This window comes from Macrobrachium nipponense, chromosome 35 (genome assembly GCF_015104395.2).
Source record: "Macrobrachium nipponense isolate FS-2020 chromosome 35, ASM1510439v2, whole genome shotgun sequence".
In the NCBI taxonomy this organism is placed as follows: domain Eukaryota; kingdom Metazoa; phylum Arthropoda; class Malacostraca; order Decapoda; family Palaemonidae; genus Macrobrachium; species Macrobrachium nipponense.
In genome coordinates this window covers 28,757,894-28,776,352 of record NC_061096.1, presented here as the reverse complement: position 1 = coordinate 28,776,352, position 18,459 = coordinate 28,757,894, and the positions used below count along the sequence as shown (strand labels likewise).

The 18,459-nt window shown below is 48.6% G+C and overlaps 1 protein-coding gene across 3 annotated transcripts in view; it reads left to right on the top strand.

Moving 5' to 3' along the window:
- The first annotated feature begins 500 nt into the window (after positions 1 to 500).
- The window catches only part of LOC135208532 (CTD nuclear envelope phosphatase 1-like), an 87,179-nt gene continuing 69,220 nt past the window's right edge, over positions 501 to 18,459 (top strand). The window contains exons 1-4 of one of the 3 annotated variants that reach the window (XM_064240826.1): positions 501 to 1,138; positions 11,235 to 11,301; positions 12,128 to 12,190; positions 13,167 to 13,357. In XM_064240826.1, coding sequence (XP_064096896.1) covers positions 1,040 to 1,138; positions 11,235 to 11,301; positions 12,128 to 12,190; positions 13,167 to 13,357 — 420 coding nt within the window. In that variant the 5' untranslated portion in view covers positions 501 to 1,039. The remainder of the gene's footprint in view (positions 1,139 to 11,234; positions 11,302 to 12,127; positions 12,191 to 13,166; positions 13,358 to 18,459) is intronic. The other 2 variants (XM_064240825.1, XM_064240827.1) reach the window with 2 other exon arrangements.

Sequence of the window (18,459 nt, the reverse complement as noted above, 5' to 3'; positions counted from 1 at the left end):
ATATACTGCAGTGAAATAAACACTTCAAAAAACTAAATGTTTCACTGTGATTCCAGTCACAAAATAGAAAAATAAGGGAAAGAAATAAATATTATTATTCATACTAATAAAAAGGAGCACTGACACATTTCACGTGTTTCTTCAAGAGAAATAATTAAACGATTAAGCACGAACCATAAATTTTTCTGTAACATTTCCCGTATGATTTTTAGCCATAAAAGCCAAAGGAATACAATTTTCCCAAATCTATCTGTCTTCAAAGAGAGAGAGAGAGAGAGAGAGAGAGAGAGAGAGAGAGAGAGAGAGAGAGAGAGAGAGAGAGAGAAACTGGCTAAGAAGGAAAGGTATATTGTGTTTGTTTGCGGTAAAACTTGTCTGCGAGATTCAGTCAGCAGTTCAACACTCAGAGAGGAACGTGATTTCTCAAAAAGACTAAAAGCATTTCCCAACGATTTTCTTTTCAATAAAGACATGAAAAAAGTGGAGACAGAAGCAAACATTAGGTTTCAAAGCTATTTCAGTCATGAAAAGAACGAGATGATGAGAAGCCTTACAAAGAAGTCTCTTGTAAAATTTCGGTAAAAACCTATGAAAAAGTAGACCCAAGACAAACATTTAGTGTATAAGTTTTCACAGACATTTTAGTTATAAAAAGGACGTGATGAGATGATGAGAAGCCGTACAAGAAAGAAAGAAGCTATCGTAAAAGGAAGGACTGTAGTGAGTGTAATCCCTTCCGGTGGCAGAATTCTGTTGATTGTTGGTGCCATCTGTCGGGTGTTTTGGCGAGTCTGGCGGCACCAATATTATCGTCCTGTAGAAGGAAGTGGGTCGATGTTTTCCAGTTATCGCAGGAGATTGTTGCGCTCTTAAAGATCAGTTATTTGCAGCTATCTGGACTGTTATGTGTGAAATGTGTGTGTGTGCTGTTTGTGGCGTCGCCCGGTTTTGATTCGAGAATGACGTGAGGAGGTTTTGCCCTTGGAGGCGAAGTCAACACTACTGCTGGTGGAGATTCCCCTGGAAAAAATCGTCACCAATGTATAAACAACTCCAAATGGGCCTTCGCGCTTTCCTGCTCCTGGCTCAGAAGATTTGGAGTTTCGTATGCTATGTCCTCCGCAAGCAGGCCAGGGTGGTGAGGATCTATCGTGTTTCGTTGAAGCTTTGAGTCAAAACCCACGTTAAGCTTTCTAGGCTCGAGTCAAAACCCACGTTAAGCTTTCTAGACTTTAAGTCAAAACCTATGTAAGCTTTCCAGACTTTTGAGTCAAAATCTGTGTAAGCTTTCTAGGTATTCGTATTGCCCATCTGTCTTCATAAAAGTATTGAGTCAAAACCTACGTTAAGCTTTGTAGGCATGAGTGAAAACCTAGTATGAAATCTTTCCAGACTTTGAGTAAAAAACTAGGTAAGCTTACTAGCCTCAGTGAGTCAAAACCTATGTTAGGTTAAGTTTTCTAGGTTATGAGGCAAAACCTAGGGTAAAACACCGCGTGTACTGGCCAACTCACCGACTATCACGGCTGGCCACCCTCCGAAAAAGTACTTTTAACATGTCCTGGTGATGGTCATCAGTCACGAGTTGTTGTTGGTGAGAGGAGCAGCTAAAGACCTCTACCCTCCTTTTGGAGTAAGTATTTTCTCCAAAGTTAGAAATTAAGGCCATATTTTAAGATTTAATGAAAAGGGTGGCCAACGCAGGGCCACAACACCAAAATGCTTTCGAAAATTTTTACTTACAATTAAAAAACTTTAGAAGATTGATGCCATCTTGATGTTGCAGTCGCTTGTGTCAACAAACTTACCATTTCCTGTGCTTAATCCGCACACCACTAGTACCCATAGATGCTGGGGCACTTTCATCACAACAATCGTAAAATGGTCCCTTGCCACGACGTTTTTAAGGAAACTACGGTTTTGGTAGAAGACGACGAAAATATTTCACATATTTATGATGATTACCTAATTTGAAAATATTCGTTTTTGAAAAAGTAACTCTATTCCTGACTCAAATTTAAGAAAGTATTTTTCGGAATTAGAAGGTTTTTTTAAGCCCTGTGTTATGACGTCGCGACATCTTGACTTTAGTACCAATTGTAAATGAATTGCTATAGTACTCGACTTTCTTGCAGAACAGTTTACCAGTTATTCAAGCAGATTGTTATCAGCTATTCATGTAATTGTTATAATTGTAATGCACATATATATTTTTATTATTTACTTTTTGGATATATGAAGATGTTTTAATGCCGGATTACCGCCGTGGTGTGACGCAATCGCTTTTGGTCCCTGGGCCTCTTGTCTGTTTTCGCATCATAAGAAATTAGGGTAAAAAACCGCATGGTATAGGGGTGGACCATGTACGATCAATGTGTACAACCCCAAAAAAAGTACATTATAACGCCTCCTGACGTCGGAGATGGGCATCAGATGTGACTTGTTGTTGGTGAGAAACGGAGCTCTAGACCTCTACTCCGGTGTCAGGACGCGTTATAATGTACTTTTCTTGGGGTTGTACACATTGATCGTACATGGTCCACCCCTGTACCATGCGGTTTTTTACCCTAATGGGGCCGAATTTGCAATGACCAGAAAATAGTTAAAATAGGAAAGTTGGCATTGAGGAGCTTATGTTTTATTGAGAAAAATACAAATTATACAATAGCTAGCTTGTTAAAAATACTTTATTACAAAAAACTTGATTGACAACTAAGCAGCATACCTACTATGGGTTTCAGAGACAGTGCAAGCATGTTTTTTGGCAATATTTCTGTAACGAACACTTGTATGAGAACAAGATTTTGCTATAGTGTATTACACCTAGTGCCGTAATTTATAAGGGTATCGTGAATCACTAATCGTAAAGAATAACGACACTTGTCCTTGTACCAAGAGACAAAAACTCCATTATCCAGAAATGGATACGAACACAGGAGTAAAAAGCTCCACCTACCCTCTCCCCCCACCTCCACCACCACCCCTGTCCTTCTTCCTTCCTTCACCTTCCCTTCTCTCTCTCTTAAAGTTGCTTCAGTTTAAACTTATTCTCTATGATTTTTCATTCTATCTATCTAATAATAGTTTACGTTGGTGGATATATCTAGCGATTCACTTGGTTGTTACCTGCCTATTGACTGATATATTTATACTCTGTTGCCAATTGGTATGTGTTCACCCTCCAAACTGGGTATAAGACTTACACAAAATGTGGAAATGAGTGAAATTGGCTTATGTATTGGAAGTATATATACATAAATATTAAAGCAATTTTATCATTGTTGCATTACTAAGACAACTAGAATTCATGGAAACAGTTTATAATAATGCATCGGCGTATGTGTGAAGCTCCACTAATGTGGCACATTACAGGTTACATTTATTTCTGGCATACAGTTATTAAAAAAAATCAAAATACTAATATAGACTTAAATCAATGAAAAGTGCTACAAAAAAAAAAAATTAATCTGTCGTCTGCTCTGCGATGGTTTTCAGCAGTCAGATGTACGACAAGGTTAGAAACATTGGATTGTATCTACTTTAAAAATATCTGTAATTTGTTCCGGCACGATATACAAACCATTGGTCCTTTTACAATAGGAAGGTAACTAGCGGCAGCTGGACGGTCGTAAGCTTCGAACAAGGGAGTTCGGTAGTTAACTGCTTGTCCGACAGTGTGCGCACCGTGCGACTGGGAGGTGAAGAACCAATTTTGCTTTCGGCCTTGTGGTGTGAGGCGTGCTCGCCATCGCTCTCTGCCCGCTTCATCGTCGTATGCTTTATTGGATTATTGTGATTTATTTTACTACTGGTTTGTTTGTGTATGAAAGTGAAACTGTAAGTACTGCTTTCATTTGTTCCGACACGGCATACAAACCTTCGGTCCTTTTACAATAGGAAGGTACTAGCGGCAGCTGGATAGGTCGTAAGCTTTCGAACAAGGGGTTCGGTAGTTAACTGCTTGTCCGACAGGCGCGCGCGCGCGCGCGACTGGGAGGTAAACAAATCACTTTTGCTTTCGGCCTGCTGGCGGGTGGACGTGTATCATCGCTCTCTGGCCCCGCTTAATCGTCGTTTGCTTTCGCATGATTGTGTTTTTCTTTTTCTATGTATCTAGTTGAAACCTGAAATTGTAAGTACAATCATTTCATTGAATTCAATTGTGAATTAAAGGATCTTGGTTTCACAACGCCCTCCGATTACCCGAGTGCCGGGACTGAAGGGCGTAATTGTGGGAATTCATTTTCCCAGAATGATCCTCGTATTGTGTATGCTCGGTGCCGAGGGCGGGAGCGCTCGCTCCGAGCGTAGATTGGGTTGGAAATGTGTAGATGAAAATCGTAAGTAAGTGCTCTTTTCATTTATATTTTTTTGACCTGTATGCCCGTTGCCGAACGAATGCGCTCGGCACGGAAACTTATTCAGTATGAAAGTGGAATCGCAAGTACAGTATTCTTTTTCATTTTCATATATTATTTTTATTGTAGCAATACTCATTTTGGATCAGGTTCCGAGCTTACCCGGAGATTGATCATTCCTTCCCCCTTTTTATTTTGAATGAAGTGAAATCGCAAGTGCAGTTCTTTTTCATTTTCATTTTTTTTATTGAGATTGCATTGTTGACTGGGATCAATGTTCCGCTATTCACGGGAATTGATCCTTCCCCTTTTTATTTGTATGAAGTGAAATCGCAAGCGCAGTAGTCTTTTCATTTTCATATATTTGTTGATTGCATCAATTCTTTGTGGATCAAGGTTTCCAGAAACCTTGATCCATAAAGGTAAGGAATGAACCTTCACCCTTGCGCTCGGTACCGAGGGCGCAAATGCGCTCGATCCGAGCCCTTATTCATTGTGAAGTGAATCGTTTTGCAAGATGCATTTTCATTTTGTTCCTTATTTTTGATTGCATCAATATTATTTGGTTCAAGTTCCGCTCAGTCAGGGAATTGATCCTTATGCTTGTATTCGTGCCGATGGCACGATTGCTCTCGGGCTCTTATATTGTTGTTGGGTACATGGGTACTCGTGCGGGGGTGTGGGAACGAGACCCCCCACGCTCAGTTTCCCACAGATGGCTCTTCCCCTTGGGGGGGGGAGGAGGAGGTTATCGGTGTTCTTCTCCTCGCCCGATCCGTCGAGCGCGGGGAGGGCGCTCGGTGCCCGATGTACAATTGTATTAGGGGTCTTCCACTCGTTCGGGAGGGATCAAACCCCCGCACGAGGGGATTTCCCCCCCATTAATCGCTACTACTTTTATTTACCGCAGGTGCTACTGCCACGAGCGTGGACCTTGGTGAGGTATGGGCGTCCTTCCAATTGCAGGGCGTGCTGGTGTCCAGGGGCTGCGGTTCTATGTCTGGGCCTACTGCGGTCACCCATGGAGTGGTGACCACGCACCAGGTGACGACGTCCCTCCTCACCTGGTGTACTCGCCTCACGTGGTAACAGTCTTGCCTACAGCCGCTGTGAAGTGCCGTTCGCCGTACCGAGAGGGGGGCGTGCCGCCGCCGCTCGTGGTTGCCGCGCTGCAGCGACCACACTTCCGCTGCCCTAGAGCTCGCCCTGGACCTGCCGCCGGTACCAGGATGTTGCTGGCTGCTGCTCCACTTCCTGTGCTTTCGGTGCTGCCTGCCGTACCTGCCGATTCTGGGCTGACTGTCCATGCAGTTTGCTGCGCTTGGCTGTCCCTGCCGTTGCCTGCGCTGGGCTGTTCCTGCCGTTGCTGCGCTGGCTGACCCTTACCGATGCTGTGCTCGGCCGTTTGCTGCTCCTACTGGTTCCTGAGATGCCCATACCTGCTGATGTCGTCCCTGTTCGTGGTGGTACTACCCCAGACTTTGGTCTGTCTGTACAGGTGCGTCCGGGCCCTGTGGCTTCGGCTACAGCAGCCCCGGCTCCGCCCTGGATAGCAGATCTTACGTCTGTCCTGAGGAAGCTGACGAAGAAGAAGAGGAAGGTGTCGTGGTCGTCGTCTTCATCTTCTTCATCGTCGTCGGCCGCCGCCTCTTCCCCTTCGACTTCTAAGGCTTTACAGCCGAGGAAGACGAAGGTCGCCTCCTCCCTCCTAAGAAGCTTCCTCGGGAGCTTCTCGGGACCCGTCTCACCTCGGTGGGACGGGAGGGTTCCTTCCGCTGGTCCTCCTGCTCCTTCGGGAGCGGGGCCCGTCTCTTCTTCCGCAAGGAAGAAGACTACGGGGACCAGAGGGGTACCGGCGAACACCGGTACTTCCTCGCCTGGTGTCAGTGGTTCTGCCACTGCATCAGGGTCCGTCTCGGCCTCTCGTTCGCGGGAGGTACCGAGTGTACGGTCGCCTACCAGCGACCGTGCAGCCAGGAACCAGACCTCTGAGTCCGCTCAGCGTCAGGTTCACGGCACGGGGCGGAAGACTGGTGACAGCCGCTCATGCGACTCTCACCAGATCCAGCTCTCACTCTCGCGGTGAACAGCTGGCTACCCGGGGGACGTGACGGTCCACGACCGACCACGGGCTGAGGCTGGGAAGAGGTCCTCCCGTTCGCCGGTGCCAGCCACGGCTGGAACCAGCGACGTGACGTGCCGTGAGGACAAGCACGGTCTCACTGCGACAGTGGAGCCTGCAGGTCGCCTGACCGTCGCTCTCACAAGAAAGCGACCGGGTACGGCAACCAGCACCAGCTCTTCTGACACTCGAGATCGGGGCCGCTGTGCTCAGTCCAGCCGTTCTCCACAGCGAGACGGTTCGACCAGGCCTGCAGCTCGATCGCCACCGCGGGGTTGACGATCGCCTGCAGCCCTCAAAGCTGCTGGTTATGCCAGCGAGCAAAGAGGGAGCGTCAGGTCTGCCTCTCCCGTACCTTCAACTCCTCGGGTTACACCGGGAGGAGCGAGGTATTGAGGAGTGATCGTGAGGGGTGCGCCCCTCATGATCCCACCACAGCGCCCTACGTGCCAGGCACGGTTCTTGGACCGGCCAGGACGTATGCGCAAGTGGATGGGGAAGACCGAGAGGGCTGTCGCTGTCCCCCTTCTTAGGAGGAAGGTTCTCGGAATATGCTCTTGTGCGAAGGGCTTCTTAACGTCCCACTCTGCAAGATGCTGTGACTTCCGAGATCCAGAGGAACTTTGCCGAGGTTACGGCGCTGATTCGTCAGCTCAATGACCTCGGGGAAGGATCGCCGCTCCCACCAGCAGAGCCACGTCTCGGCTCGAGTCGTTTTGGGGCCCGACGAGGGAATCCAAATCGACGTGGTGGTATGCCGCGATCGGAGCTTGCCGACTGGGTTGAGCCAGGTAGTCTCTCGTCTCCGGACAAGAAGGCTCTCTCGGTTCTGGACGGTCGAACAAGCTCCTTCACCTCCTCTACTGCGACAGAGGCGTTTCTACGTGTCTTCGGACATCGTATTTATATATCCCTTCGGTCCTCCTGAGGTTTCGACCTCGACGAGGACTGGAATGAGTCGGAGCGGTATCGGCTCTCTCCTGTCAGGTCTCGATCAGCCCCAACCAACCGACCGACGTTCACAGGTGAAGGACGGCGTTCCCCTCACCTGCTGCCGGAAGTGGGGGGGTGCCTGGCCAGCCATTGGGACCCGGTCCAACAGCAGGCGTACGTTCCAGGGGCATCGAAGGACGTAGCATTGAGACAGGAGATCAAGACCATGATGAGAAAGAGAACTGTAGAAATCGGTACAGATCAGTCACCGGGCTTTACAGCCGACTCTTCCTGGTGGAAAAGTCTACGGACAGGCTGGCGCCCAGTGATAGATCTCTCTCCCCCGAACCGGTTGGTTCGCCAGACCCGGTTCACGATGGAGACGGCACGCTCAGTGCTCGACTCTATCAGGGAGAACGATTTCATGCTTTCAGTGGACTTGAAGGATGCGTAATCTACAAATACCCATTCATCAGTCCTTCGGAAAGTACCTCCGCTTCATCCTCGACGGGACGGTGTACCAGCTCAGGCCACGTTGCTTCGGTCTCTCAACCGCCCCACAGGTGTTCACGCAAGTGTTCACTCTGGTGTCTGCTTGGGGCCATTCGCACGGGATATGTCTGATGGGGTATCTCGACGATTGGTTAGTCCTGGCGAGCTAACGCTCGCAGTTGCTACAGGACAGGGATCGACTGCTCGAGTTCTGTCGCGATCTGGGATCGTTCTGAACTTCGAAAAGTCCGATCTCGAGCACAAGCAGAGGATGAAGTACCTGGGTATGCTGATCGACACGGTAGCAGATTCAGGGAGGCAGCCAACCAGTTCCTGTCTCGGCAGGAACAGGTAGCTCAGCAATGGCAAGTCGTGATCGGACAACCTGTCGTCACCGGGAAGCCAGACCCTAACGGGCCGTCTTCACCTGCGGTCTCTTCAGGGAGACCAAAGGAGAGTTGGTCACAGGCGACGGATCCCCCAAGCCTTCCATGGTCACTGACACAGGAGGTGAGGCAGGACCTAGCCAGGTGACTGGACGACAGGAACCCCTTAAGAGGAGTGCCTCCGCGCACTCTCCCCCCGACATGCAGCTGCTCTCAGACGCATCGACCGAGGATGGGGCGCACACCTGGAAGAGTTGCGGACTTCAGGAGTGTGGTACGAGAACGACAAGCACCTTCACATCAATGTACTGGAACTAAAGGCAGCGTTCCTTGCTCTCCAAGAGTTCCAGGACCGCTTGATGGGACACGTCAGTGGTGTTGATGTACGACAAACACCACGTGGTGGCTTACGTCAACAAACAGGGGGGGCCTAGTGTCTCTCCCGTTGTATCAGTTGATTCGGCAGGTGCACGAGTGGGCCGAGGCACACTTAATAGAGCTGTCGGCACGCTACATTTCCAGGGGAAGGAATGTAGTAGCAGACACGCTCAGCCGTCGGGATCAGGTGATAGGGACGAATGGTCTCTACACCAGGACGTGGCGGAAAGGCTCTTCGACCTGTGGGGCGACCAGTTCGAGGATCTGTTCGCCATCCGGCAACATCAGGAAGCTCCAGGTGTTCTTCTCGGCCGTGCCGGATCCATGGGCAGCTGCAGAGGACGCTCTTCAACACCCGTGGGACAACCTCTTCGCCTATGCCTTTCCCCCGTTCAGCCTGATTCGCAAGGTGATCAGTCGAGCACTGGTCATCCCGAATCTCAGGATGATCCTGATGGCTTCCAAATGGCCACAGGCCATTTGGTATCCGGACCTGCTGGCTCTTCTCGCAAGAGAACCGAGAGAGATTCCCCATTGGCACAACCTTCTCGGCCAGCCACACGTCGAGCGGTACCACCGAGCAGTCCAGTCCCTACGCTTTCACGGCTGGCTGTTATCCACCTTCTCTTGCGAACGAGAAGCTTTTTTTCGTAGCGCAGCAACAGAGATGGCTGGAAACGTCCGTCAGTCCTCTGCAGCTGTGTACCAGGGAAGTCGGCCGTCTTCGGTGGTTGGTGTCGTAGACGGGGCCTATCTCTTCTCAGAGCCACTCTTCAGCAGGTAGCGGATTTCCTCGTTTTTTCTTCGCCGAGGAAGCTCCTCTAAGTTCCCACAGTCAAAGGATACAGAGCCGCCTTGTCGCTCCTCCTGAAACTGACGGGATTGGACATATCGAACTCGTTCGAGATCTCCTTGCTTAGTAGCAGCTTCCAAAGGTCTTGCCAACCCAGGGAACTCGAATGGACCCTCGTCTTGCTGGACCTGGCATCGGCGAAGAGAGTACGGGAGCGTTCATGCAGATAAAGGATGTGGATGAGATGCTGCTTTGTCCTGGGAGGACGCTACGGCGCTATCTGAAGAGAACTCGACACCTCGGGCCTGAGTGTCGACGCCTCTTCGTTAGCAACGGGGTCAATAAGAAAGAAGTATCAAGAACACTCTTTCGTCCTGGCTGCGTGAGGTCTTCAGGAGGGCGTATGAGGCTGATGGTAGTGACGACATCCGTACGTCCCGTCCGAGAACTCACGAAGTTAGAAGTATTGGCCCCTCGTTGGCGTTTCGTAAGAACTTCTCCGTGGCGCAGGTATGGGAAGGCAGGGGTCTGGTACAACCAGACCACCGGCAACTTCCTTATACCTCTTGGATATTGCCCATAGGTCCTTGGATCGGTTTCCTTAGGACCCGTGGTGGCTGCTCAAACACGCTCTAGCTAACCCAGACCCTAGCAGGCTGAACCAGCATCGAGTCCTGGTGTGACTGTATGAATAGATAGTGATGAGAAAGTGACTGGCTTCTCTTTCTATCTTTTTCTCTCCCTCTACCTGTCGGTAGAGGGATACGGTCATCACCCTGCTGGATAAGGACGAGATGCCGGTGAGCTATATGACAGAGCCCCATCCTATCCCTTTCACGAGGGATGGGAGCAGAATATCCACCACTTCCTTCTACAAGGGGGGGAAGTGGATGCCTACAAGAGTCAAAACCATGACTTTAACTTTGCTCCTGTACAGGAACAAGTTCTTACATTGCTGGTACGAAGAGATACGCTTGCCTCTCTCTTAGTACTCGGTCCACCGAGGTCTGACCATTGATCCTGCGGTGCACACCCCCGATCAATCGGACAGAGGCTTGGATCCCTCCCTGCGCTCTTACGACAGGGAGGCTTCCAAGGTTGGGCGAACACCAGTCTGTTCACAAAAGACTCAGATTCCACCACCAAGAAGTGAGTCTTCCTATTGTAAAAGGACCGAAGGTTTGTATGCCGTGTCGGAACAAATGACAATTTGTCTAAAATTGCATTTTTCCTAACTATACAAACCTGAGGTCCTTTTACACATAGCCCCACCTCATGCCACCCCTCACTCTGCAGTTTTGCTTGGGCCAAAAGCAAAAGTGATTTGTTTTACCTCCCAGGCGAGCGCGCGCGCGCCTGTCGGACAAAGCAGTTAAACTACCGAAACACCCCTTGTTCGAAAGCTTACGACCTATCCAGCTGCCGCTAGTACCTTCCTATTGTAAAAAGGACCTCAGGTTTGTATAGTTAGGAAAAATTCAATTTTAGACAAATTGTCATATTTTTCAGTAATATAATTCATTATTATATTGCTGTTTTATACAGACTTCTGATGACAAAGGAGAAGCTGGAACTTTGTGGACTAGAAATACTTATTTAATAATTTTTTCAGTTGTACAGACTCCTGATGACAAGGAGAAGTTGGAATTTTTTGGTAAGGTAGTTTGTATATTGAATAGAAATGCTTATGCAATAATTTTTTCAGTTGTTTGTGTGTTCCAGAATGTTTTGTTTTGATCATGAGTGATATAATTAATATTGTAAATTTTCAGGTTTTGCAGTACCAACCGGTCAAGTATGAGGTCCTTCCATTGTCGCCACTGTCAAAGCATCGGCTTAGTAAGTCTGCCCTCTTTTTAGTAATGATCAAATTGATTTTTTGTACTGTTTATGTCATCTGGGAATTTTGTCATTTGCAGTTCTTTTATTATTTTAGTAACTGCCATCTTTGAGTAGAATGGCATTGGTCAAGTCTTGGGTTTATCTTATAGGAATTTCCTTATATTTAGTAAGTTCACTCCAAAGGACCATCTTATTTTTGTCATTCATAAGTTTAAAATGAATTTGTACCTACAAGAAAACAAACCTTTGTCTTTTATTTAGATATGCATATCTCTCTCTCTCTCTCTCTCTCTCTCTCTCTCTCTCTCTCTCTCTCTCTCTCTCTTCTCTCTCTCTCTCTCTCTCTCTCTGAAGCAATGTAATTTTTTAGTTTAACTTTGATAATGTTGTTCCCTTCTGACCTCACATTCTCACCCCAAATGTAAGAACAAGGATCCTCTTCATTTCATAGAGCAAAGCTAGAGGAAAGTGTAACTGGTAAGAGCCCAGTGATGTATGTGACTGATAAGCTGCCATTTCCAGGTGAAAAGAACAGTACGTATTTGTTTTTAGGATAAACCTTCCACCTAAAGGCTAAATTTCTATATAAAAGACAAAGGTGCAAATTGATGATTTGCCTTTTTCCTAGGCCTACAAACCTAAAATCTGTCACCCATCTTAAACCATCCCAAAACTGGCATTAGTCAAGTGATTTATTACTAACCTTCAACAATCAATCAACTTTTAGCAAAGGTATATCCATGTAAAAGTCTTCAGGTTTTTATATCTGGGAATATTGGAAATTATCTTCATTTTGTGCTGCTCATTTTGACTTATTCCAAAGGTGATACATCTATAATCTCAGCACCAAACATGTTGCATCATTTCTACTTGAACACCAAACTAGGTCAGTGTTTAAGTGACAAAACTTGGCTTTAAAGGGAAGTACAAATAGCTTACAGTATTGTAATGTTATTGACTTCCTTGTTGACTCATGTCCAGTCATGAAACATATCTTTTGCCAATACAACCATGAATTTTCAGATATTAGATAAATTGAGGTCTATATATTGTTAAAATTGACTAAAGAAAGTTTGATGCATCAAAAAACTTGAGGTAATTAAAACATTTCGTGAAAGATTATTAAACTACAGTGTTTATGGTATAAAGAGGTATGCTTTTGAACTCATTATATTCATCAAAACTTGTTAGTTTGTTAATATGATTCCCCTTGCCCCTTACAATGTAAGTGATGTCACCATGTGGTTCATTGCTTTATTGTAGACAGTCTATAAGACTGGTTTACAAGTGCAACTTATGATAGGTTGATATCAAGTCCTTGAGTGAGGGCTCGCAAAATTTTCAAGTTATTCTATGAACAAAGCTTTGCCAGAAGCATGCAAAAACTCATGATCTTGGCCTTCTTCAAAATTGGCACCCTGCCGTGTATTTGAGGTTTCTTGGTATCCTGGCTATGGCACTAGTATACCACCTGATTATTAGCTTACTGATTTCACCTTACAAAACAGCAACCAGTCAAAGCATTAGGTTCTGTTTTCACTTTGAGACGTGATAAAAAATGTATCTTATGGCCAGGGTGGTGGTAAAAGGGTAGATAATGTACGTATTTCTCATTATTTCTATGTTTGAAGGTGAAATACTTGGATATCTGTTTCTCATAAACTAGGAGTGTTTTTATGTTCTACTGTAATAAGAAAAAAATCAGTCAAACTCATAAAGTATACCTTATATTGTGCTTTGCCCCTTTGTGCCTATGCACTTGCTGTAGTTTGTATTTTTCAATAAATTTTTGAAGTTAAGCTTATTTATTTAGTAATAAATAACAGCACAGTATTTATTTCCAAAATGTTTACTTCCAACAGGTTTAGTGAAAAGGAAAGTACTGGTGTTAGATTTAGATGAGACGCTAATTCATTCCCATCATGATGGTGTTATACGTCAGATGGTGAAGCCAGGCACACCTCCAGATTTTGTGCTGAAAGTAACCATAGACCGACATCCAGTACGCTTCTTCGTGCACAAAAGGCCTCATGTTGACTTTTTCTTAGACATTGTAAGTATTTACCTGGAGTTTTAAATTCTTGTACATTTGTGCAAAAGCCATGTTTTGGTAATTTGTGCACTTATAAATGGAAAGCAGTTAGATCATGTTTTTAGATACTGATTGCTTGTGAGATAATCAAGGTAGTGTTTAAACTTTTCATCCAATCTGTCAGTGTATCGTTGATTTTCCTTGTGTTGAAATAGGAGTCATGAATGAAAGTCTATATTTTTTACATAGAATCTTGTCAATTTTAAAAGCCTAGATTGTGTCGTGTTGAAAACACCAAAATTTGTATTAACTGGAAGAAAGGAATATTATTTTTATCCATTCAGTAACTCACTTGTGTTGTATAGAAGTTTTATATGATATTACAGCCTGGTTAAGGGAAACTAAGCAACTGTAGTGGAAGATAGGATGTTTGTATTGTAAATGCTATAAATGACAAATGTGACTTAATCATTGGTAAACTTCTATGTCAAAAAGGCCATGGTTAGAATATTTTTTCATGGTGACATTTTTGTTATAGTATATACAGTGTTAACCTGTATTTGCAGGGGAATACATACCAGACACCCCACCCCCAGAATAGCTAGAATCCAGAAATAATGGAAGCCTCTATAAGAATGCTTAAAACTGCCTATTTTGTTAGTTAAAACTCGGAAAAATCCACTAAAAATGGTTATACCTGATTTTTTTAATAGTTTTATCACAAAAAGTGCATTTTATGATGGAAATGATTGTAAAAAAGAGGAATTTGTGGATTATTCTCAAATACTGCAAATATGTGAATAATGGGTAGGTGTGGTCTATAGAGAAATCCACAAATGCCGAGAGCACAAATACAGGGGGACCACTAGTAATTTAGGCTAAGCATAAATTTTAAGTTCAAAGAATGTCAGCACGCATTTTTACACAAGCTGCTGTCTTATTGCTTCATTTATGTGATTGTTACAACACTTGAACATAGCTGGACTTCTGTTATTGCCATTGTTTGCAACACAGTAGATGAAGAATGCATTTTTCTCATCTTGACAGTCAGAATAGATTTGTTCCGATACATATACAAACCCTCGGTCCTTTAACAATAGGTCGTAAGCTTCGAACAAGGGGGTTCGGTAGTCAACTACTTGTCCGGCAGTTGGCGGTCAGCTCAACTGCGAGGAGAGGAGTCACTTTGCTTTCGGCCACGTTGGTGGATGGACGTACTGTTTCGCCTCTCTGCCCGCTGTTTTGTCGTGTGCTTAGTTTTCTTCACTTCGTGAAGATATTTTGCCTTTTTCTTTGTCTAGTGTGCTTGTGCAAAACAAACGTGAGTACTTGGTTGTGTTTTGTATTTTCATACTGTGTTATTTGGAATTATGGATTCCTGAGAACCGGAGAGACCACCTCGCCCCCCCATCAATTGCAGATTGTACCCTGGTGTGGAGGGCCGCAAGTGTGGGGCCTTTCGGTCCATTATCGAGGTAGACCCTCATAAATAGTGCGCTCGTTGCTGAGGGAGCAAATGCTCTCGCGCCGAGCCCTGTGATCTGTGTATTGTTTGGTTGGAGGAGCAGTGGGAGTGATATGAGAGGAGGAAGAAACCGCATAAACCAGCCAGGGACTCATCGGAAGGTTCGCCTGTTACTCCCTTGGTTACGGACACGTCTTCTTCCTTTCTCCTTCCATCTCGGCTCCCGCGTATGGCTCCTTTCCCTTTGGGGGGGTTATCTCACTCCTTCTCTTCCCTCGATCAGTCAAGTGTGGAGGAGGGGGCGAGGTACCCCGACGTGCAGTTGTATTCAGGGTTGTCCGTTCGCTCGGGGTGGGAACTGTCCCCCCCCCCCCCCCCCTACCCCAGTCCCCCCCCCACGTCCCCTCCGCCCCTCCCCCCCCAACCCCCACCACACCCCCGGTCCCTACTCCCCTCCCCTGTCCCCCGCCCCCCCTCCCCCCCCCAAACCCCCCCCCCCCCTCCCCTACCCCCCCCTCCCCCCGTTCCCGCCCCCCCCCCCTCCCTCCCCCCCCCTCCCCCCTCCCCCAGCCCGAGGGAAACCCCTCTTATTGACCCGACTCCCTTTCCTTCCTCAGATTTGCCTGCCACGGGGGACGATCTCGGCCGGGTCTGGTACTCAATGGGGCTTCAGGGGACGCTGAGTGTTCTGGGGCTGCTCAGTTTCCTGTCGAGAGGGACCAGGCCGGTAACTCATGGCCCGATCATGACGATAACCCTGACAGTATCCACGCCAGGCTACTCGGCTCCCCCGCACTTGGCCTATACCCAACACGTGGCAATGGTTACCCCGACAGTTGCAGTGCAGGCGCCGCTGCCGGAGGTTAAGAAGATGATCGTAACGCCGCCGCGTGGTTTTGCCGCTCTTGCTCCAGCCCCTGACTTCTGGTGTCCCAAGGGCTCTCCCTTAGATCTGCCACTGGTCCAGAGGATGACGCTGGTTCCTGCCCCCCCCTCCTGTACCTGTGTTCACCGCTCCAGTACCAGTTCCTGCCGCCGTCATTCCTGCGCGTGGTGTTGCTGCCCCCACCCCAGGTCTTTCCAGATAGGTGCAGCCGGGCAATGTTGCTTCGGCAACTGCCCCGACTCTGTCCTGGATGGAAGACCTGACGGTGGTCCTGAGGAAGAAGAAGAAGAGATAGGTGTTGTCGTCGTCTTCATCGTCTTCTTCGTTGTTGTCTGCTGCTGCCGCTTCCCCTTCAACTTCTAAGGTCCCACAGCCAAAGAAGAAGAAGTTAGCCTACTCCCCCCCTAAGAAATCTCGCTCTGAGACCTCTAAGGGTCCGTCCCACCCCGGTGGGACAGTTGGGACTTCCACTGGTCCTCCTGTTCCTTCAGGAATGGGGCCCGTCTCCTTCTGCAAAGAAGAAGACGGGGACCGGAGGAGTGCCGGCTAGCACTGGTACCTCCTCGCCTGGCGCCAGAGGTTCTGCCTTGGCGCCAGGTACTGTCTCGGCCTCTCGTTCGCGAGAGGTACCGAGTGTACGGTCACCCGTGGGTGACCGTGCAGCCAAGAACCAGGCAACCGAGTTCGCTCAATGCCAGGATCCAGGCACGGAGCGGAAGACTGGCGGGAGTCACCCAGGTGACTCACCAGACCAGTGATCGCTCTTGTGGCGAGCCGCCGGTACCCAGAGTTGATGCGACAGTCCCAGACCGGCCGCGGGCTGAGGCGAGAAAGCGGTCTCCTTGGTCGCCTGGACCAGCCATGGAAGTGGCGTGACACATTGTGAGGACAGGTCTTGCTCCCACCGCAACAGTGGACTCTGCCGGTCCCCTGACCGCTGCTCCTACCAGGACCGGGGGGAGAGGGAGACCAGCAGCAGCTCTTCTGACGCTCGGGACTGTTGCCGCTGTTCTTGGTCCAGCCGCTCTCCGGTGAGCCGCTCGACCAGGCCTGCAGCCCCCCCCCCCTGCACACTGGTTTTGCCAGTGGGCAAGGGGGGAGCGTCAGGTCAACCTCTCCGGTCCCTGCAACTTCCTCGGGCTACACCGGGAAGAGCGAGACGACCAGGAGTGATCGCGAGGGGCGCGCTCCTCACGATCTCGCCGCTACATCCTACGAACCTGGCACGGTCCTAGGACCGACCAGATCGTACGCGCAAGCGGCAGGAGGAGACCGTGAGGGTTCTGTTGTGGTTCCTCCTGTGGAAGGAGGAGAGTCTCGGGAGGCGTTCTTGCTGGACGGTCCGTGTACGCAAGACTCAGTCACTCCTGAGATCCAGAGGTCGTTTGCGGAGGTTATTGCGCTGATTCGTCAGCACAACGACCTCGGGGAAGGATTGCCGCTCCCACCTGCCAAGCCTACATCTAGGTTGGGACCCAAAAAGTAACCGAGGACGATGGTGGGTCTGCCACGATCAGTCTTGGCTGACAGTGTGCTGAACCAGGTGGACGCTCTTGTCTCCGGACAGGAGGGTTTGCTACAGTCCGGCAGGTCGTCCAAGCTCCTTCCCCCGCCTCTACTACAACAGAGGCGTTTGTATGTGCCAACAGAGGACCCTCTGCCGCCCAAACAGGTTAACCCGTAGCTAGCTAGGCTAACTCCGGGGGTGTCTCTTCAGCACCTGCTGTCAGAGAACCTCTGGTTCTTGCAGCAAGAGGCACTGGCGTTGGAGACGACTGCCATGGCAGCGTTCCAAGCAGTCTCTTGGATAGACCTGTGGTCCCTCACAGTGTCTAAGGTCGTGGCTTCCTCGGGAGGTATGACTCCTGAAGGGGACCCGGCTTTCGTGAGACTGTGCCAGTCTGGAGGTAGGGCCATCTCCTACCTAGCCCACCAGACGGCCAACCTGTGGGCCAACCTGGTTCTGAGGTGTAGGGACGCTGTCTTCACTCGAGTAACCAGGTTGGCAGGGCGCGAGGGGGCTTTGGGTCTTCGCAACGGACCAGTGCGGTGTTCATCCTCTCTTCCCCAGAGAGATGGTGGATGCTGAGGTGGAACAACGGCGCACTGACGACAGTGACCGTCTAGTCCACCAGGCAGTCTCGAAGGCGGCTGGGCAGCCTCGAGCAACTGTGGCTAAGCCAAAGAGTTGGCGGCTAAGACAATTGCTTCGTCGAAGCCGAGAGGAAAGACTGCCTTCGACTTCATCTGCAAGGAGTGACCGTAACCAGCCCTCCTTCTCTTGAGGAGGAGCCGGGAAGAAGAAATTGAAGAGAGGAGGGAAACGCTAGGGACGGCATTCTCCCTCACCTGCTGCCGGTAGTGGGGGGTTGCCTGGCGAGCCATTGGGCAACTTGGCAGCGCTATGGAGCGGAGACCTGGATAGTAAATGTCCGGGAGGGATATCTACTACCCTTTGAGTCTCGGCCACCCCTCACCTCCAATCCATTCCATCTACAAACTTACGTTCCTGGTTCGGCCAAGGACATGGCGCTTCGGCAGGAAGTAGAAACCATGCTGAGCAAACGAGCTGTGGAGATCGTATGGGATCAGTCACCGGGCTTCGACAGTCGACTTTTCCTGGTGAAGTCCTCAGGGAGCTGGCGCCTGGTGATAGATCTCTCTCCCTTGAACCGATTTGTTCGCCAGACTCGGTTCATGATGGAAACGACACGCTCAGTGCTCGATTCCATCAGGGAGAACGACTTCATGCTTTCTGTGTACCTGAAGGAT